At 36.1% G+C, this 20,686-nt stretch overlaps 5 protein-coding genes across 8 annotated transcripts; 3 read left to right on the forward strand and 2 right to left on the reverse strand.

Annotated features, from left to right (window-relative positions):
- The first annotated feature begins 871 nt into the window (after positions 1-871).
- LOC9312003 (probable polygalacturonase) lies at positions 872-2,893 on the forward strand. Its single transcript, XM_002875889.2, has 4 exons — positions 872-1,213; positions 1,550-1,673; positions 1,760-2,005; positions 2,132-2,893. Exons 1-4 carry the CDS (start codon positions 872-874, stop codon positions 2,827-2,829), a joined length of 1,410 nt encoding a protein of 469 aa, XP_002875935.1. The 3' UTR covers positions 2,830-2,893.
- Positions 2,894-3,527: 634 nt separating this feature from the next.
- Positions 3,528-4,966, reverse strand: LOC9312004 (heavy metal-associated isoprenylated plant protein 31). 2 transcript variants are annotated; one of them, XM_021024352.1, is made up of 3 exons: positions 4,619-4,966; positions 4,437-4,518; positions 3,528-4,035 (listed from the first exon to the last, which is right to left on the reverse strand). In XM_021024352.1, exons 2-3 carry the CDS (start codon positions 4,516-4,518, stop codon positions 3,701-3,703), a joined length of 417 nt encoding a protein of 138 aa, XP_020880011.1. In that variant the 5' UTR covers positions 4,619-4,966; the 3' UTR covers positions 3,528-3,700. The 2 variants fall into 2 exon arrangements, with proteins under 2 accessions (XP_020880011.1, XP_020880010.1); XM_021024351.1 differs by having other exon boundaries at positions 4,615-4,964.
- Positions 4,967-6,871: 1,905 nt separating this feature from the next.
- Positions 6,872-10,266, forward strand: LOC9313708 (O-glucosyltransferase rumi homolog). Its single transcript, XM_002875890.2, has 6 exons — positions 6,872-7,380; positions 7,679-8,283; positions 8,471-8,663; positions 9,096-9,160; positions 9,250-9,460; positions 9,732-10,266. Exons 1-6 carry the CDS (start codon positions 7,183-7,185, stop codon positions 10,095-10,097), a joined length of 1,638 nt encoding a protein of 545 aa, XP_002875936.2. The 5' UTR covers positions 6,872-7,182; the 3' UTR covers positions 10,098-10,266.
- Positions 10,267-10,994: 728 nt separating this feature from the next.
- Positions 10,995-13,711, reverse strand: LOC9312005 (oxalate--CoA ligase). Of its 2 annotated transcripts, XM_021024350.1 has the most exons (6): positions 13,462-13,711; positions 12,613-13,290; positions 12,138-12,507; positions 11,780-11,883; positions 11,382-11,600; positions 10,995-11,163 (listed from the first exon to the last, which is right to left on the reverse strand). In XM_021024350.1, exons 1-5 carry the CDS (start codon positions 13,663-13,665, stop codon positions 11,412-11,414), a joined length of 1,545 nt encoding a protein of 514 aa, XP_020880009.1. In that variant the 5' UTR covers positions 13,666-13,711; the 3' UTR covers positions 10,995-11,163; positions 11,382-11,411. The 2 variants fall into 2 exon arrangements, with proteins under 2 accessions (XP_020880009.1, XP_002877640.1); XM_002877594.2 differs by lacking the exon at positions 10,995-11,163 and having other exon boundaries at positions 11,194-11,600.
- Positions 13,712-17,042: 3,331 nt separating this feature from the next.
- LOC9313709 lies at positions 17,043-20,447 on the forward strand. 2 transcript variants are annotated; one of them, XM_021024218.1, is made up of 15 exons: positions 17,043-17,361; positions 17,449-17,602; positions 17,689-17,801; positions 17,904-17,976; positions 18,138-18,289; positions 18,443-18,583; positions 18,693-18,785; positions 18,921-19,032; positions 19,195-19,353; positions 19,439-19,476; positions 19,552-19,644; positions 19,736-19,819; positions 19,913-19,957; positions 20,029-20,059; positions 20,143-20,240. In XM_021024218.1, exons 1-14 carry the CDS (start codon positions 17,290-17,292, stop codon positions 20,038-20,040), a joined length of 1,341 nt encoding a protein of 446 aa, XP_020879877.1. In that variant the 5' UTR covers positions 17,043-17,289; the 3' UTR covers positions 20,041-20,059; positions 20,143-20,240. The 2 variants fall into 2 exon arrangements, with proteins under 2 accessions (XP_020879877.1, XP_002875937.1); XM_002875891.2 differs by having other exon boundaries at positions 19,913-20,059; positions 20,143-20,447.
- The last annotated feature ends 239 nt before the right edge of the window (positions 20,448-20,686 follow it).

Below are 20,686 nucleotides of genomic sequence, written 5' to 3' on the forward strand. Positions count from 1 at the left end.
ATTTTCTCAATGATATAAATGTATGGATTTTATATCATTGAGAAAATTGAAAAAATATTTTGTATGGATATAAATGTATGGATTTTATAACACATTTAATAACATATTTCTATAAATGTAGTGGTCCAAATTTAAAATTGGTAAGAATCAGGTCAGCAATGAGAGTTGTGTTATTTTAAAGATGAAAAAAAAATCATATGGAAACAAAATCATATATATATATTCCTTTTAATTATTATTTTCTTGTTTTAGACTTTTTGGTTATTTTATTAGGAAATATGTTACTTAAAATACTATACAATTTGAATTACCAAAAGTGCATGTACGTAATTTCAGTCGGGAAAAAAATAATCTATATTCCTTTTTTTGAGAAAAAAAATCTATAAATATTTAGGGATCCCATATATTGTATGTCACTATCTTCTGTTGTCTCCCACAGACAATCAAACCAGAAGGAAGACATATTTCTCTGTTCATTCTTTGGTTTTCAAAGCTTTAAAATATCTCAAGGTAATGAACATTTTTTTTTTCTTATTTTTCCTTCCAAAAACAAAATATTGTTGTAATTTCATTTGTTTGTCGAAGTTTGTATATTCATATATCCGCTAATAATATGCATTATTGTTCGTTCTTTGTGACAAAATTACAAGATTATAGTTTATTAGATGTTGAATATTGCTTAACTTATACAATTTTTGTTATCAAAACTATAGAAGATTAAATTTCATAGCAAAAAAAAACTATAGAAGATTAAATTATCTAAATCAATAAATAAAATATATTCCTGGAAATACTAATTTGATAAATTTTGAATATCCAATATCTTCCGTCAGTTATGTTCATATATTTTTCATGTTTCTATGTTGTGTAGATGATTAGGCCAATGTTTGGTATTCTAGTCATTTTGGCTATACTCAGCTTTCCGGCGATTGAGTCCCGGAGTCACCAAAATGTGGTGTCTTCAGGGATTAGATTTTCAGCATTGAATTGCCGGAAACATAGTGCAATATTGACTGACTTTGGTGCGGTTGGAGATGGAAAAACTTCTAATACAAACGCGTTTAAGAAAGCCATAAGCAAGCTCAGCCAAATGGCAACCGACGGTGGAGCTCAACTCGTAGTTCCTCCCGGAAAATGGCTTACGGGAAGTTTTAACCTTACCAGCCACTTTACTTTGTTCATCCAACGAGGGGCTACCATCCTTGCATCTCAGGTAAGTGTCTTTAAAACGCTTGCATTCAATTTTTTTTTAATACTTTTAAAAACAATAGTAAACAAGCAATAATTTTGTATCAGTTTTTGGTTTAGGCTGTGTTGAATCCAAATTAAACGTCTTTAATTTCACTTACCATAGCAAGCTATACTGATTTGACCAAATCAAACTACTCATAATGAATCAAATTTTGCCTAGTAGAGACGTTGGAGTTAGCTTTCTTTTGATACACAATCTAAATGCATGAAAATGAGTGTATGCTCCCGGTTCGGTTCGACCTATAACAATATAATAATATCAAAACAAAAACCACTCCGGTTTTGACAAACACTGCAGGATGAATCTGAATGGCCAGTGATCGCTCCTTTGCCATCTTACGGGAAAGGAAGAGACGGGACCGGAACCGGGAGATTCAACAGTCTCATCTCCGGTACAAACTTAACCGACGTGGTTATAACCGGTAAGTTCCAACACAATCACACCATGTTTTCGGTTATATAATAAAAAAAATTCCGATTCCGGTTTTGATTGTTTTCTTGATTATAGGTAACAATGGAACTATCAACGGACAGGGACAATATTGGTGGGATAAATTCAAAAAGAAGCAATTCAAGTTAACAAGACCATACTTGATCGAACTCTTGTTCTCCAAAAACATTCAAATCTCGAACATCACATTGATCGATTCACCATCGTGGAATATTCATCCCGTCTATTGTAATAACGTCATTGTCAAATCCGTCACCGTTCTTGCTCCCGTCACTGTTCCCAACACCGACGGAATCAATCCAGGTAAATGTTTATCCTACGTGGCAATATCATTATCCTACGTGGCATTTTTAGAATCTGACGTGGCACATTACCATCCTCTGTTTTTTGAGTGTGTAAACGAAACGACTCTGTTTCTCTGTTTTTCAGATTCTTGCACAAACACATTGATCGAAGACTGCTACATAGTCTCCGGCGACGACTGCATCGCGGTAAAAAGCGGTTGGGACCAATACGGAATCAAATTCGGAATGCCAACGCAGCAACTCTCCATCCGACGGCTCACATGCATCTCCCCAAAGAGTGCAGGAGTAGCCTTAGGAAGTGAAATGTCCGGAGGAATCAAAGACGTTAGAATTGAAGACGTGACTCTAACCAACACCGAATCCGCAATCCGAATCAAAACTGCGGCGGGACGTGGAGCTTACGTCAAGGACATTTTCGCTAGGAGGATAACAATGAAGACGATGAAATACGTTTTCTGGATGAGTGGAAACTACAATAGTCATCCTGACGAAGGATTTGATCCCAAGGCGTTGCCGGAAGTTACTAATATCAATTACCGCGATATGACGGCGGAGAACGTTACCATGTCGGCGAGTCTTGACGGGATTCATAAAGATCCGTTTACGGGTATTTGTATATCGAATGTGACTATAGCTTTGGCAGATAAGGCTAAGAAGGTGCAGTGGAATTGTACAGATGTGGCTGGAGTTACCAGCAGAGTTACGCCAGAACCATGTAGTTTGTTGCCGGAGAAGAAAGCTCCGGCCAAGAATGAGGACTGTGCGTTTCCGTCTGATTTGATTCCGATTGAGAGTGTTGTATTGAAGAAGTGCTCTCTTTGATATAGTATAGTGACAGTCACAGATTAAGATGAATTAAAACTTTATGAAATTTTATAATAAAAATCTGAGACAACACTAACACATTCATATGATTACTAACATTTTAAAACTAAACAAACTATACTGAAAAACAAAACCAAATTCTGTATTGAACCATAGTGGTGGTTTGAAATCAGGAAACAGAGAGAACTACAGAAACAATACAAAATTGGCAGATCGAATTAAGATGAAGTCGAAAATGAATAATACGATCGCTAGGTCTTATTTACTTCAAAAACCTTGAAAGAGAGAAGAGAACTCACCCGAGACGACACGTAGAGAAAAGAGAATTATCTCACACGTTACCAAAAACCCTAAGTTCTAACTTTTGTAAGAGCTTCTTTTGTTAGCTTCTGGAACGACGTCGTGGAGCCAATCGGTCTTCAACCAATTCACTGACCAACTTGGTTATTGTCTCTCATTCACTTGTACCGGTTTTCATTTGAATTTAACCAAAACCTTCCCTGCGTAATTTAATTTCGGTTTAGCACTTAATGAAAGAGAGGCTTCAAGTATATTTTCTTATAATTTCGGTTTCGTGGTTCGGATCTTGAAAGACTACAAATCAATTTAATCGTATGCAAACAGATTTCGAATCGGATTATATTTGGTTAGTTCATGTTGATCCAACTTATTCAGACTAATTTAAATACTCTTACTGAAAACAACATAGTTTACTTTCTCATTCCAACATTAGTTATACAAAAAAGATCACATCACATCAAATTTGGACAAGGAAAGATAAACAGAAAACATTTTTTTTTTTTTTGGTGGAAAACAGAAAACATATTTTGTATACTAGAAAACATATTTTGTATACTAGAAAAAAAAATTACATAATAGTACAAGCATGGGGATTATCATCGCTAAACATCGAAGCCGCGATCTCATCACCGGCCACCGCAACGGAGTAAACCGCGGGAGTGTGGAAAAAAGTGTGGACACCACCGGTGGGATCCGTACGGTGTGCATCAGAGTAATAGTGGTTGGTCACATAAGAAGGATATTTATAGAAAGAGGCAAAATGGCTATTACCTAACCGGTATGGCCACAATTCAGCCGCCTTACCAGCCCGCCGTACCGCTTTCAATACCTTCTTCTCCTCTAACCGGTATCCTCGAGCCGTCACTTTTTGGGTTTCCATCTCTACTTCCACTTCTTCTACTCCTGCAAGTTAACCAATAACAACCGGATAACTTAGTTAAAACATCTGACCATGTGAGATAACCGGAAAATCGATGTTCCGATTTTTAATCGGTTCATTATGGTTAAGATTTGGTTGAGATGTTATCCAGATATGTGAACCAAGCCTAACCTTAGTTTTGTTAAAAGGAATTAATTCATGTTTAATATCTTAGAAAATGAAAACAAAAATATACAAAACTGACAAATCTTTAATAAGAAATAGAATGAGAACCAGCATTATAATTAACGATTCATGTATATTTAGTTTTACTTTGGTTGTTACTAACATTTTAAAAGTCAAAACCAAACTAAAATCTGTATAAGGACTCAATACTTAGATTACACCAAGAAGAAACATATTAAAACTCAAAAGCTTTCAATACCTTTAAGCTTGAGTAGAGTCTTCTTAAGCTTAGAAGCACATCCTTCACAATCCAAGTTTGGAACTCTTATCTCCACTGACATCTACAAATTAACTCACATTTCAGCTATTTAGTATTCATATCTTTATATATGTATATGGACAATAAGTAAGAAGAATGGAGTGAGATAGATACTCACAGACATGATCTTAAAAACTCAATATATCCAAGCTTAATCCCTTAGAAAAAGAAACTCCCTCCAAGATAATACTTAGTTCAAGAGAATGAAGCAGTGCACAAAGGCTCCTAAGTGTGTATGCCTATATATATAGGTCGATTATGTATATGTGTGTGAATACATACTATAATTATGATTAGTGTTTTCATATTTTATTATAGTATAAGTTATTATGGAAAGGGTTCTTGGGTTGTGAAATAGGGAGACAAAGGAAGAACAAAGCACGCGTGAAATAGTAACAAAAAAGGTGTGACTTGTGAGTGTGAGCTTTAGGTTTTCTTCTCTGCCCCAAATCATATCGCTCTCACTCTCTTCCAATTACTTGTTAATTTCTATTTTTCTTTGTCAAAAATATAATTTTAGTTAGGCATCGCCAAGTTTATAAATGGTATAATTCATGTTGATAATGATAATTAATAGAAGCAGTCCCTACTACTACTATAAAGCAGATAATATGAAAATACGGATTTATGCAAAGTTTTTGTGAACCCTTCACTTTTTAGTTCAAATATCTTATCATGTTTTAATATACTTTAGTAATGAAACAGTGTCATTGAAATAATTGAGAAATCTCATTTAGGAAAATAACAAAAATCGAGAAACCTATTAACTATATTATCTTTTTGGTTTATTAAGTTTATTAAATTAAATACAATTTCTTGGAGGCATCATGATTCATGAATCATAATGAAATAATTCGATAAAGAAAATGATATATCAAAGAGCGTTTCGAGTAACTCAAATTTCTGATAATAAAATAACAGAATTACAAAATCGCTTCATACATATTGATTGACCATTAAATGTTTTCTTGATATACAATGAGGATTCGGTTTAGAATTTCATAATACTATTTTATGAAATTATTCAACTTTTTGTGAATAATATTGTGAAAATGTAAAAGCAAGAGCGTATAGTCTGATTTTTGATGTGAAGTTGTGATTAAGGTAGGGACATGGATAATTTCTTAAGCATGAGCTTTAATTCAAAAATGTCAAAGAGGGCACTCCTAAAAAGATTTGTTAATCCATAATTCGTTTTATTTGCTTTTTCCTCATCATTATGTTCCCATTTAATTAAGAAGAACCAAGATGATGATATTTGCAAATGATCGAGTACAGATTCCTAAATATATTAGACCTAATGATCCATTAACTTTGTAATTGGTTCTGAATATTCAAACACTAAAAATGATCTCAATCAAAGACTTGCGATTATTGTGATATTTCAGGCTTCCGCTCACGAAAGCCTAAAAACTTTATTGAACAGTGAACTCCGACCAAGACAGCTCTATATATGTAAATGTCATGTCGTAAACCAGATCGTCGAAACTATATGATATTAGAACAAATCACTTGAGTTTCACAAAAAAAAAAAAAGAGAACAAATCACTTAAAAAAGGGATAAACAAAAGGGTCCATTTTCTCGAAATCACATGTGTCTACAATGTGCTTTAGTGTGGTCCAAATCAATGCTCGGTTTGTTAGTTGTTGTCACTTTTTAAAACTGATATTTAAATATGAACCTAACCTGAAAAGTCCTATGTCAATTATTTGATTGGTTGGATAATTACGATAGATGTCTATCTTTAGCTACTAGCCTCTTTAGGCAATTTATTTCAAAACATTATTACAAAAACGTTTATTGCGGGCTTGGGCTTAGTCCTAGATCTTGGCGTCGACCTAGGCCTTAACGTTACAGTGTTGTTTTATTTCAAACTCATCTTATTTCTAAAGAAAATTTTGAGTAAATGTCTACTTTACAGTATTTTTATTCAAAATATTACATATTTAAAATATTTTTTAAAATAAATTTTATAAAGTATACGTCATGTTTATTGTGACTGGGACCTCCAAGTCATATTAATAAAATCTTATAAAATCGTGTAAAGCAATTAAAATTAGATTTTATAATCATCTTTATAAACTTTTTAATTTTTTTTATAAAGGGGGTATAATTGAAATTGACAATGTTTGGAAACATTTTTGAAAAGAGGTACTGAAAAAAAATATATTTTTAAAATTTCCACTTATTTGTATGCGTATTTTTGCATATTTATTGATATTTAGTAATGTTATAGAATATTAATTTCAAATTCTTACAGTTAAGTTAATTTCTTTCAATGATTCTAAGTTTTCTAACAACTCGCCACACTCGTTTTCTTTTTTAATAACGCATTCTGTTATTTTCTTTTGTTATTTACCGAATAACTTTTTTTTTCGGTAAATTTTACCGAATAACTTACAAAAACATTTAGAAGAGTTGTACTTTTGTGTCTCACATTTCACCTAGAAACTTTTAAACATTTATTCCTGGTACACACACATGACACACCCATCAAAAGTCTTGCAAACATTAAAAGAGTTTAGTTTTAAACCAAACCTTTTCTTCTTCTGGTTCACATGATTCTCTGTCCTTTCCTTTTCTCACACAAAAAAAAGCTTTCATTCTCTCTCTCTCTCTCTCACCCTTCAAATCTCTCACCTCTCTCTTCTTCATCTTTCACGTTTATTTGATTATCAAATTGGCATGCAACAACAAGGAGGGATGATGAGGAACTCGCCGTCATATAGCTCTGGAGGACATTCTCGTAATTTCGATACCATTTGGTCTCCACTCGTAAAAACCGGCACCGGTGCTTCCAATCGATCCTACGCCTTCTTCTCCCTCTTCCTCTTCCTCCTCCTCGGCGCGTTTCTCTCCACGCGCCTCCTCCTCGACCCCTCCGTACGAACATCTTACTATAATTAGATTCTTGTGTTCTCTTCTAATTACATCAAAACGACAATCCCGTTTGTCATTTTCCTCGCTACTATTTTTTTTTTGCCACGTTGGATATTGGTTAGTGGTGTTAAAACTCGTTCGCGCCTAATTTGTCGTGTCACCATTACTTTTTTGTCAAACAAGTTACGGACGCTTGACACGTGTCTACATAGGAGCTTTAATTAATACTCACGTGTTTGTTTTTAGTCAATAACTAACTACCGCTATTTTTACTAAACGACTACGTTTTGTGTAACTATAGGTTTTGATAGAGAAAGAAACGGTGGCCGTGACTGATAGAGGAACGACCGAATCCCCAAAATACCCTCAGTCGACTAAGCTAATTACGGAAAAACCAAAAGAGTTCACGCTAAACTGCGCCGGTTTCGCCGGTAACGACACTGTGACTTGCCCAAAGAACAACTATCCGACGAGTTTCCGATCCAGCGTCGGAGAAGGCGAATCAGACCGTTCTCTATCCGCCACGTGTCCCGACTATTTCCGATGGATTCACGAGGATCTACGGCCATGGGAGAAGACAGGGATCACGAGGGAAGCCTTGGAGCGCGCCAATGCGACGGCGAATTTCCGGCTGGCGATCATCAACGGGAGGATATACGTCGAGAAGTTTCGTGAGGCTTTTCAGACGAGAGATGTGTTCACGATCTGGGGATTCGTACAGCTGTTACGGAGATATCCGGGAAAGATTCCCGATCTCGAGCTCATGTTTGATTGCGTTGACTGGCCGGTAGTGAAGGCGGCTGAATTCGCCGGAGTTGATCAACCTCCGCCGCCGCCATTGTTCCGTTATTGTGCTAACGACGAGACGCTCGATATTGTATTTCCTGATTGGTCTTATTGGGGATGGTAATTGCTTCTTCTTTAAGCATCCATAACTTTTAGGGTTGTACAATTTCACCACTGTAGTTTTTGATTTGACAAATGAAACCCCATAGTGAATTTACTTGGTAGCTTAAGAAATAGTTATGAGAGTTGTTTAGAGGATGCTTAATTTTTATAGGCTAGAGATGAGAGAATTGCATTGGTTTTGTAGGGCTGAGGTGAATATAAAGCCATGGGAGAGTCTATTGAAAGAACTTAGAGAAGGGAACCAGAGGACTAAATGGATAGACAGAGAACCTTATGCTTACTGGAAAGGGAATCCGACGGTTGCTGAGACGAGACTTGATCTCATGAAATGTAATCTCTCCGAGGAGTATGACTGGAAAGCTCGTTTGTACAAGCAGGTGATTGACTCTATGCCGATATCACGTTGTTCTTGTTCTATGATTCAATTAGTTAAGAGAGTCTTGGATTCGATTCCCATTGCTTAAAATCATCTGCATTAAGTAAAAGAAAGTTTCTTAAAACAGTATCTAGACTCTAGTGCTGTGCTAACTTGAAAGGTTGAGCAACTTGAGTGCATCTTGTGTCGCCATCTTGTTGACATTGATGTGGCTCTCCAAACATGTGTATTTGAACGCTTTTTGTTGGAGAATATTAGCAGCGATATCTGTACTAATCAACACAAGCGGTGGATCTATAGTTGATATTGTTCGTTTAGTTCTTAATGGTTGATGATGTACTATGGTGCAAAAGTTGGGAGTTTTAGGAATGTGATGTCGGGAAATGTTTATATAGTACTTCTCTATGTGTTTAATTTTGGTGTATTTTTGAAGGACTGGGTCAAGGAATCAAAGGAAGGTTACAAGCAGTCAGACTTGGCGAGTCAATGCCATCACAGGTAGTAGTAGCACATAGTCTTCTTAGAGGAACCTTTACATTACTTTTGGGTTCTAAGAAATGGCTTATGCAAAAAATATTGTTATGCAGGTACAAGATTTACATAGAAGGGTCTGCATGGTCGGTGAGTGAGAAGTACATTCTGGCATGTGACTCGGTGACATTGCTGGTCAAACCTCATTACTACGATTTCTTTACACGAGGTATGTTTCCAGGACACCATTATTGGCCCGTCAAGGAAGACGACAAATGTCGCTCCATCAAATTCGCCGTTGATTGGGGCAACTTGCATATGCGAAAGGTATGATATCCCTTTAAACAGTATCAGATTAAACTTGGGTTGTGTTAACTGGTTCTCAATCTCAGTATAATCTAATAATATCTACACCGAGGTCCATTTATTTCAATCAACACACATTAGGTAGTGAATTCTCTTGGCTTAGTTTACTGGATTCAATCTCTATTAGCTGAATTCAACCAACACACATTTATATGCGCTTCATGAATGTTTGATTGAGAATCGGGTCTAAGTACTCTTAATGTTATTATCTCACCGTTCTTTGTCTTACTAGGCCCAAGACATCGGGAAGAAGGCAAGTGAGTTTGTGCAACAAGAACTTAAAATGGACTATGTGTACGATTACATGTTCCATCTCTTAATCCAATACTCTAAACTCCTCCGGTTTAAACCCGAGATCCCTCAGAACTCCACCGAGCTCTGCTCAGAGGCAATGGCGTGCCCGAGGGATGGAAATGAGCGGAAGTTTATGATGGAATCACTCGTGAAACACCCAGCTGAGACAGGTCCATGCGCCATGCCGCCTCCGTATGATCCAGCATCGTTTTATTCGGTTCTGAAAAGGAGGCAGAGTACGACTAGTAGAATCGAACAGTGGGAGAGTAAGTACTGGAGAAAGCAGAACAAGACCGGTTCGTAAAAATAGATTGGCGTATAAAATTTTGTTGTGTAGAGTAAAACCACTTGTCAGAATTGTATCGACTAGTATAACCTAGAAAACTTGCGATCATTATTTTATTTTCCGCCTTTTGGTAGAATTCTAACTAATCCATTATGTCTAGTGAATTCGACGATACAAAGTGTTTTAATCGGTAATTCCCTAAAAGTAAATAGTATAATTTGTATAAAAGAAATGTTAAATTTATCAAATGAATATAAGCTATTTGATTGCAAAATGGTGGCTTAAGCAATACAGTCATACAGAGTTTGATTGCAATACAAAATGGTAGCTTATGCAATATTGCGTGACTATAATCACTCACTCACTCTCACACGAGTTGATACTTAACTTGGAGGATAATAAACATAAATTGCTTTTAACTTGGTCCACATTTATAATTGCCCCTAATTTCATTCGTGTTTCTCATAAACTACACAGATTTAGTAAATTATATTATAGAGTTGGACAGTAACTTAGATGCAACCGCCGAGGAAGAAGAAGGGTATGAGTATGAAGATGAAGAGGAAGAAAATGTTCAAGAGGAGCAATAACAATGATCGAAGAAGAACTAAATGTTACCTCGTATAGTTTCTATTCTTATTCTGGGTTTTGTTCAACTTATTTGTGTTCTCATTTCATTAGTGTATCTTTGTCTTAGCTTCAAATTTTCGGGTTGGTTGTTCCCTAATTCCGATTCATGTATTGGTTTTGTACGGTTTGATCTTATATCTCTGGGACTATGTCTGAGTCTAGGAATCTGTATTCTTCCTTATGATTTATGTTTTATCCTCGTATTGATTTCTATATTGAAATCACAAAATTAACTTTTGAATTCAAATTTGGAGTTAAGGTTCAGAATTAGTTGGCTGCAAAAAGGAACTTTAATCGCACTTAATAAAAGTACTTATCTTTTGGTTTTGATGAGTCTTATTTTTGGACATAGTGAAAGCCTACCTGTCCCACTAAACGGTCGGTTTGTCCTTTGGCTTCACCCGTTTTGGAAGTACGCTTTTAGTTGTCAAATTGGCCATTAGATCAAGAGCATCTGTAACAAACGACGCAGAGGCAACACCAAGAAAAAGAAACTCTCCTTTATTATTGTACTTCAATAATCACTTATCAACTTTATTTCCACTTTTGTGATTTAACTATAACCTTTACCACCATGTCCTCTTTTTTAACCATGAAACATAAGAAAAGTAACTTTAAAACCAAGAAACCAATAGAGAACGCAAATCCATTTGCGTGAAAACTAAGACTCACCACCAAGGATTTTCGAGCAAGATGGTGTTTTTAGGGTTTCTCGAGGAAATGCTGCGCGACGATACGACGCTGAATCTTACCAGAGGCAGTTTTGGGGAGGTTATCAGTGATGAACACTTTCTTTGGCACCTTGAAAGCTGCCAAATTCTTCTTACAAAACGCTTTGATGTCCTCTTCGGTCACTGTTGTTCCTTCTCTTGGAATCACCGCACAGTTAATCTGATAAATAAAAGAACCCAGGAAAATACAGCGTTATTAACAGCTCTACACATCTGATTAAGTTCATTGATCAAGTAAGTTCACATGATGTTTTGATGATTCTGCAGGACATAATGGTAGATAAGGGAGACCAATTCATCAATTCAATTTAGAGCAACTTAAGCACAGGTTTTGTTTACCTCTTCTCCATATTTCTCATCAGGAACACCGAATGCAACACCCTGAGAAACGTCAGGATGAGTTAAGAGTACTGCATCTACTTCAATTGGAGATATCTTCTCACCTGAAATAGAGATTGTAAGTAAGTATACATAGAAATAGAATATCTCTCATTGATACACAAGAACATAGTACTGCACAAAGTAGCCTCTTTCTTTGACTTGTCTCATTTCTAATTTGTTGGGGGGTTTTCTTTGACAAGTCTAACATAGTACTGAACAAAGTAGCCTCCATTGAGACTATACAAATAAACTGCTTGACATAGACTAGTATTCTTGTGAAATAGTAGAGTCATCACTTAAAGTAAATGAGACTAACCTCCACGGTTAATAAGCTCTTTGATCCGACCCACCAGATGCAAATACCCATCGGAATCAAAGTAACCGATATCACCCGTGTGGAACCACCCAAACTCGAAACCTGCCTTGTTGGCCTCTGGATTGTTTTTGTAACCCTTGGTCACATTTGGACCTCTTATACAAACCTCTCCTTTGTTATTCGGCTCTTGTATCTCGCCTTTCTCATTAAGGATCGCCATTTCTTGACCTACCGGTTTCCCAACAGACCCAGGCTTGTGTGGACCTTCCTCTGGTAAGGGGTTTGAGCTCATCAAGTGTGTTGCCTCTGTCATTGCATAGGCCTCGAGCACCGGTGCTCCAAAAGCTTCCTCGAGCCTGGACAATATCACCTGAAAAAAACCAAGACAATTAAAACCATAAATTTGTTGACAAACAAAGAAATTAAAGATTTTGCAAGACATTGTGCTGTTGTACAAACGAAACAAGAGCATTACCGGAGCCAAAGAAGCACTGCAACTCCTGATGAACCGGAGCTTAGGGTATTCCGGCTCAGGATGGCTGGCGTGGCGGTCCAATATGATCTGATGAATGGTCGGAACAGCAGTATACCATGTAGCGTTATACTTCTTCATGTCTGGCCAAAACGTTGTTGCTGAGAATCTACCAGCAGCTGGCAGAGTCACAGCCGCACCAGCTCCAAGCGAGCTAAGCAAACCAGCTAACAATCCATGAACATGGAACAGAGGGAGAACAATCACCGTAGAATCAGACTCCGTAAGCTTGTAAACAGCTTTAATGTTCTTGACGGATGAAACTAGATTGAGCTGCGTAAGCGGTACACCCTTTGGACGGCTCGTAGTGCCAGAAGTGTGGAGGAAGAGAGCACCATCGTCAGGGTGATTAACGAGTTCCGTCGCTGAGTCAACGACCGAGTCAGAATCCGCAACGGACAGAGCAAGGTCTGAGCCAGCGTCAAGCAGCGAAGCGGTGACGTGAGAGATTTTCAGCTTTGAAGCTGCTTCTTGAGCCGGTGCGTTTCCTTCTTTAGCGGTTAATAATAGCTTTGAATCTGAATCAGAGAGGTAAAACTCAAATTCCTCCGCCGTGTACGCTGAGTTTAACGGCGCCGCCGTTGCTCTAGCTCTTATCACCGCTAAAAACATTATAACAAACTGAAAAACAAAAAAAAATCAAAATCACGAAAAAAATCATCTGAATCCGGAAATCGAATTTTCTCAAATCAAGAAGCGATTTACAGATTCCCATATGATTCTTCAGCACGCAAAATAAAACCAGAAACGAAGCTTTTAAATCGCAAATATATGAAAAAGCTCAAAAACTACCTCGACGGTGTTAGGGAAGGTGAGAGCGACGACATCTCCAGGTTTGATGCCAGCGGCGGAGACAAGGCGTGAAGCGGCGCGTTCGATTAGATCGTGAAGACGCGCGTGAGTGAGATCGAATTTTCCAGAAACGGAGAGAGCTCGGCGATCGGGAAATTTTCTGGCGACGTTTTCCAACAATCCGGTGAGAGTATCGCTATCCATGGTTATTACGTCTGAGAGAATGTGCAAGCACAGAGAAGAAGAGAGCAAATGGGATATTTATAAATTTATATTTAATTAATACAGTATCTGTAGAAGCAAAAATGGCCTAAAAGACGATGCCACGTGTCATCATCGTAACGAATTTTCTAATGATCGTGTGGTCATAGTGTTTTTATTTATTTTAAAATTTAATTGTTGTTTTAAGGGTGGGGGTCGCTGGTATATCCTTACGATTAGACCGACGTTTCGGTTTTTGAAGAGGTGATTTTCGATTTTCGGTACAAATCCTGAACCGAAACGGCTAGTTAATTAACTTTTGCTCAAATGGTAATTTACGGTTTACGAATTATTACATAGGAATTTGAAATAGTTTTGTGTATGTATTACTTTCTGATTCTTAAATTTAGATAACGGAGGGTGATATATAGTTTCATTAACAATAGCTTAATTACGAGTGCTTAATCATTTTTAGGGTCTTTGCACATGTGTCTTTGACTCGGATTATCACGTTTCAAAGATGGTCGACGTTGTTTATATTATTATATTTAGATGATAACGTCCTTAGGAAATGGAGGTGGCCTGAAGTGAAGATCACACAACCTAGAGAGTAGAGACTAAATTAAATTATTCGAATCCCGGTTCCGAAAAAAAGCAATAAGAAGTAGTAAATGACCAAGGAGGCAAGGAAAAGACCTTTGAAGGATAAGAATAAATAGATTATTTCTATTCTATAGTTATAAAAGAAAAGGATAAGAATAAATATAACGACACATATATATCTTTTTGAAGTAATCAATTTTGGTTTGTCTATATATACAAATTATTATATTGTTTTATTTGGATTTGTTGTTTTGTTTGATATATGCACACTAACTAAACATTAGTGGAATTTGGATAATAATTCTACGATGAAACTAATATAACCACTAAATTTTTATGAAATGAACATAAAGGGTAGTCGCGAAATGTCTTAACTTACTCCAAAATATAGTTTGATTTGAAAATTAAAACCACAAAATTTAATTTATTGCTGTTTTGGGCCTATATATATTATCTAGATCAATGATTCATTGAAACAATTGGTGTAAACTCAATGACATGTACGTGGTTCGAATGTAGCAGGTTCAAAACTATTATAAACAATTAATGGTCCATAATTTTGCTTGCAAGAAGCCTAGCTGAAGAGAGAGCCAAAGTATAATTTACAAATTACAACTGATCATATGTTTAGTAATTAAAAGATTAAAGTTATGTATGTGAATAGAAAAAAAGTACGTCGATATTTAAATTTAAACTTCGTAAAAATGAAAACGATACATTCTTTAAAAAAAAAATTATAATTAAGTCTTATTCATGGAGCTGGAAAAGTCATTTTCCTTTCTCGTAACTAAAAAACATGGTCTTTTTGTAAGCCGTCTCATACAAAAGAAGAATTTTTTTTTGTCCAAAAAAAAAAAACAAAAGAAGAATTTGATTTGTGTTTGTTCTTCTTACGTAGCATTGTCATCTGGCAATCATTGAAAATATGGCTGTCATATTAGAAACAAAAAAAAACTTCTCTTAAATAGTTAAGTTATGAAAAAAAAAAAAAATAGTTAAGTTATCCATTTTTGAATAAAAATTTCTCAACTACATTTCGTTAAAGAACTAAACTTTTAATTTTACGTTGACGGAAATATTGTAGTCCAACACAAATGTAAATACTTTTGTCTGAAACCACAACTCTGTTTCATTCAAAATTTGGTTTAACCAAAAACTCATATGCAAACATTCGAAATTTCTTATGCATATTACACTACAGAAACTTGATAAAAAAGAAAGAAGAAGATAGAAGACAATTATGACAAATGTTTACTCAAATGATCATTCAAATGTAAACATTCAAAAGTTCATATACTCGTATAAAACTTTCAAAATTTGAATTGTATCTCTTGTATGTTTTAATTTTTTTTTAATTTGTAACAATTATTAAATTTTTTATAATTATAAATTTTATTTTTATATTAATATTTTTTTTTTGTAAGAATCACATGTTAAGAGCCTACCATTACATACACATAAAATCTTAAACCAAAAATATAATCTGTTAACTATAACTTTTATAAATTTATTACTTAAATATTCCTAAGAGTTATTATTAAGTGCTCATTGATAATCATGCACTAATCTTTTTCTTTGGTCAAAAAAGAAAACCATCGTTCATTTTAATTCAAAATAGAGTTTTCAACATACAAGTTAAGTGCCTGCTAGGCCCAACTATCAGATACAAAGCCCTACAATAATATCCTGTTGACATTAGGACCTCTTCACACTCTTGTTTGAGGTTACCACCTTATTCTCTCTTTACTCTCTTGTTCTTGTTTTGTTTCTTTTCATAAAACACAAACGTTTAGTATGTAAGAGAGAAGAGAGAACTCCTTTAATTGTCTACATTGATATTTCGGATCAAAATGATGCTTCTTACAAGACACAACAACACACATACTTATACAACATCTTCTACTTGCACCTTACACATGCTCCCATAGGCCTGGGCATAATACCCGAACCCGAAGAACCGAACCGAACCCGACCCGAAAAATCCTATCCGAATCCGAACCCGAAGTTTTAAAATATCCGAACGGGTTCTAAACTTCACAACCCGAAAACCCGAACCGAACCCGACCCGAACTCGAACCCGAACAAGTACCCGAACATACCCAAAATATAAGTACATAGTTATAATATATTAGTAATATTTATACTTGTAATAACCTAAGTGCCTAAATTATTCGGATGTTAAGATATTTTCGGATGTTTTAGCTACTTTGGATTAGATATGGGTTAAAATACTTGGGTTTTAGATTTTTTTGAGTATTTTTCAATACTTTGCATAGAATCGGATACAAAATTTTTAATATTTGGATACTTCGGGTAAACCCGAATCCGAACCCGAAATACCCGATCCAAACCCGACCCGAACCCGAAGTTTTAAAATACCCGAACGGGTCTTAGTTTTCTAAACCCGAAAAACCCGAACCCAAAAAACCCGAACCCGAAAAACCCGACCCGAACCCGACCCGAATATCCGAACGCCCAGGCCTATGCTCCCATACTTTAAACCATACTTCTAGATCCTAGACTCTTACACAACCACACTACTCTTACTTACTTTTACAAGCAATGTTAACAAGTACAACAACTCTTTCTATTCCTAATAACTCCACCTTAGCAACTCTACTTAGGTTGAGCTTTAGACTAACAAAAACACACTTCCTTTTATTTGGGCTTTAACCAAAACGCAGCCCATTAGTTTTCTTAGGACCAAACCACACAAAGCCCAACTTCCTTGTTGTCTTGTCTTCTGTCGTTGACTTCTTCTTCTTCTCTTGGACGAATTCTTCGTCATCTTCTTCGTTGTGCTTCTTCTCTTTTCTTCATCTTCTTCTCACTGATTTCTATTTCTTTGTTGCAGGATTTAATCAAGGATCCAAACTTCAACATATCCTCTCCTGGGATAACCTAAAATCGATTAGCAAACACATCTATATCGGCCAAAAACTCCGTCAAGCTCTCCAGAGTCTGCTCCTGTCGAGAATCATCCAATTTCGACGGAAACACGATTGAAACCGAGCCGTATCAGTCATGGCTATGTCTGAGTTTGGCATTGTCTACGCCGTCCATATCATCACCGTCCAATTCGGCTCCGTCGTATCGGTAAACTGAGAAACCCTTTAAACCCTTCTGAGACTTTTGTTGATCTCTGTATAACGAATTTGGTGATGGGTTTTGGTTATTTTGCAGAAAGTTTGCGAATGTCTTCTACGTAAAGGACCTCTTTCCTCACGAGACATCTCTCGTTTAGCTGAATCAGACATCAATCATAACCAAGTTAAAGATATTCTCTATCTCTTGATTCAGCACAATTGTGTTCAAGCTTTCTCTATTGAACCTCCTGGTTAGTTAGTCCCCTTTTACTCTATTGGTTTGGCTTGGCTTTTAATATGAATGACTTAGGTATTGTTGTATGTTTTTGACTTGTAGATGGTTCCGAGAGCAAAGCAATTGTACAGTATATTGTGCTGTTTAACAACATTTTGCATCGTGTGAGGTATAACAAGTTTTCGAGGCTTGTAAACGAAGAACTTGGCTCTGAGGTTTAATCTTGCGTCTTCTTCACTCTGTTCAGTGTTTTGTTTAGTTGGTTTACGCTTCAAGACTCTAATGCTAATCTTATACTTTTTGATCTATATGTATAGTGCGGTGCAGTTCTTGATGGTTTACTTAGTAACGGTAGGCTTACCTTGGGACAGCTGATTGAAAGAGACAGAGGTGAGTCCTGATATCATATGTTCCTCGTATGTTATATTACCACAGTTTACTCTCATCGTAGGCACTGGCTTTTGGACTTTGTGTATCTCGTTTTGATTACAATAATGCTTCAAACGGAATGGATGCTAATCTGTTGTATACGGTTCTTCATACATGATCAGGTTCAGGAAAAACGATAGGTTCTGAAGCAATTAGAGATTCTCTTCAGAAATTGGTTGCTGCCCGTTTTGTTGAGCGCATTCCTTCTCCCGAACCTGTGCTTGGAAACAAAGAACAAGAGCCGGCAAAGAAAAGAGGCGCTAAAGCTGCCAAGGTAATTGATAATGTCTTTCTGGTGTTTGGTATACCTATACATTGTCCGATATATCAGTTTATTGTTTATCAGACCTACCAACTGCAGCGACATGACTCTCCGTTTTGATTTTTTATTCTGTTCGAGATTAATAAATCTCTTGGAACTGTGTAGATTCTCAAAGAACCGGAAACCTTGGAGGAACGTGTTGTTGAAGCAGCAACTCCAGTTGACGCAATAAGATTTCCACTTATATTCGAAGAAGATGCCCATTCATCTTTAGCAGATGACGATAGCAACATCACTGAGGGGAAGGTATCAGCATTCTAACCATAACCAATCTTGGCTATCTTATAAGCACACATTTTCATGATGTAGCACTGAATACCTTTGTTGATGTTTCTCATTGAACCGAATATTTTAGCGTAAACAACGTGATGTGGACTCATCAGATCCGAGCAGTGGAGTAATTTGGCATCCTAATTATGAGGAGTTCATCCACCGCCTTAGACATAAGGTTAGTTATCCATGTTTCTCTTTTGAGGTAGTTTGATGAGAGAAAAAGCTCTTCGTTATTGGCATTTGAAATTTTGTTTTTTTCTAATCTATCTTACTGGTTCTTATCTTTTAACCACTTGTTTTCTTGTTGAAGGCGTGTGTGGAGATTGTGAAAGAGCGCAGGGATGAAGGATGTGCCATTGTCTTGAGGGCAATGTTAGAAGTAGGAAGATCACAGGAGAAGAAGGTGAAAACAGACAATTCGGGTAATATCTGAGTTGCTCACTCATTTTCATTCAATATCTTAACATAATCAAAATATGTTGAAGTTAAAATTGTATTTGGTGTGATTGATTCGGCACTCTCCACCAAAAGTCCACCTATGAAATTCTGTTGAGTAACTTAATTTGCTTTAATCTTTGAAACAGCTCCAATGTCAATTGGTTCCATTTATGAAGAGGTTATAAAGACAGAAGCAGGTCGCACTATGTTACAAGAGCGAGTTGAAGCATGCCTTGACCAATTGAGTGCTACGTCTTCTTATCTACCAGCATTTGTGACAGAAATGAATGATTCATACATAGTTGGTATGGTAACTCCATTCAAATTCTAGTAAACTGATTCTTGTTTTCAAGCTGACCTTTTATATTCTTTTGTTATTTGGTTTTGCAGATTTTAAATCCATTATCAGCGTAGCACAGAAAGATGAGGTGCGTTTCATAATTTTTTTTTCTTTTCTTGACATATTTCTGAAACTAAAAACGAGATCTTTGAGATGGTTATAGATAGAAGCAGTAGTTATGAGAAGATATGGGAAAGAAGCTTTCAGAATGTTCAGATACTTATCACAGGAAGGGCGTTTTGTTGAGACCGATAAGGTTAATGACTGTTCTTTCTGGTTCATATAGAAATCTTTAAGTCATAATGATTTCTTAACTTCCATCAATTTGTTTTTTTTTTTTCTGTAAGATTGCTGATGCCGCGCTGACTGAAAAGAAAGACACACCGCAATTCCTTTTGAAGATGTGGAAAGACGGATACTTACATATGCAGGTATTCATAGTTTCGAAACCAAGTCATTTCCAAAACTAAAACGAATTGGTTGATATGAGATTCATTGTTGTTCTCTTCTGTTCGTTTTTGTAGAAATTGGCGATCACGGGTACGTATGTACCGTTTCTGTTGTGGAAGGTAAACAAGTTGATTGTGACTAGGCAAATGTTAGATGAAATGTATCATGCTTCACTTAACTTGAATCTCAGGTTGGCTCATGAGTTAGAATCCGAAAAAGAGGTTAGTCACACTGCAAATCGATTAACTCAATGGGTTTCAAGCTGGTCAAAATACTAATAAACCTGTTATTGCTTTTGTGGCAGTTGCTGATGTTGCCATCAGATAAACTGGAAGGACCATTAAAGGAGAGAGTGATCAAGGTCAGAGCCAAGAGGCTGTTACTCTCTTCCACTATGTTTAAACTTGATGATGCGATTATGCTATTTCACGACTTCTAAACTCTTAAATTGAAAATCATTTCTTTATTTTGTTTTAGTCGATTTAGTTCACATTGTCCTCCTACCTATTCCTATCTTTTAACAATTTTTGTTTTCTTTTGAACATAATGAAAATTTGTAACTTTGAAGGTAATTGATACTGTTTCGAGATAAATGTTGTCTATTGTATACTTTAGATTTAGTTTTCAAACTCTTTTATCTTTTATCAGAAAACATTCTTAGGTTTTTATAAGCTTCCTTTCCTTTATTATGGCTGATGAGCTTTGGGATGAAGTCTATACTAATAGTCGTCTAAGTCTGATTGCTCGACCTCTCAATCCTTCAGCTTCAGACAGTAGTTTCATCTTTATCAAGAGTATGGAGCCTAGCTACAAGAGTTCATGGAAGAGTTGTCGATGATAGATTTGTA

This window comes from Arabidopsis lyrata (assembly GCF_000004255.2).
Source record: "Arabidopsis lyrata subsp. lyrata unplaced genomic scaffold ARALYscaffold_5, whole genome shotgun sequence".
Classification (NCBI taxonomy): Eukaryota; Viridiplantae; Streptophyta; class Magnoliopsida; order Brassicales; family Brassicaceae; genus Arabidopsis; species Arabidopsis lyrata.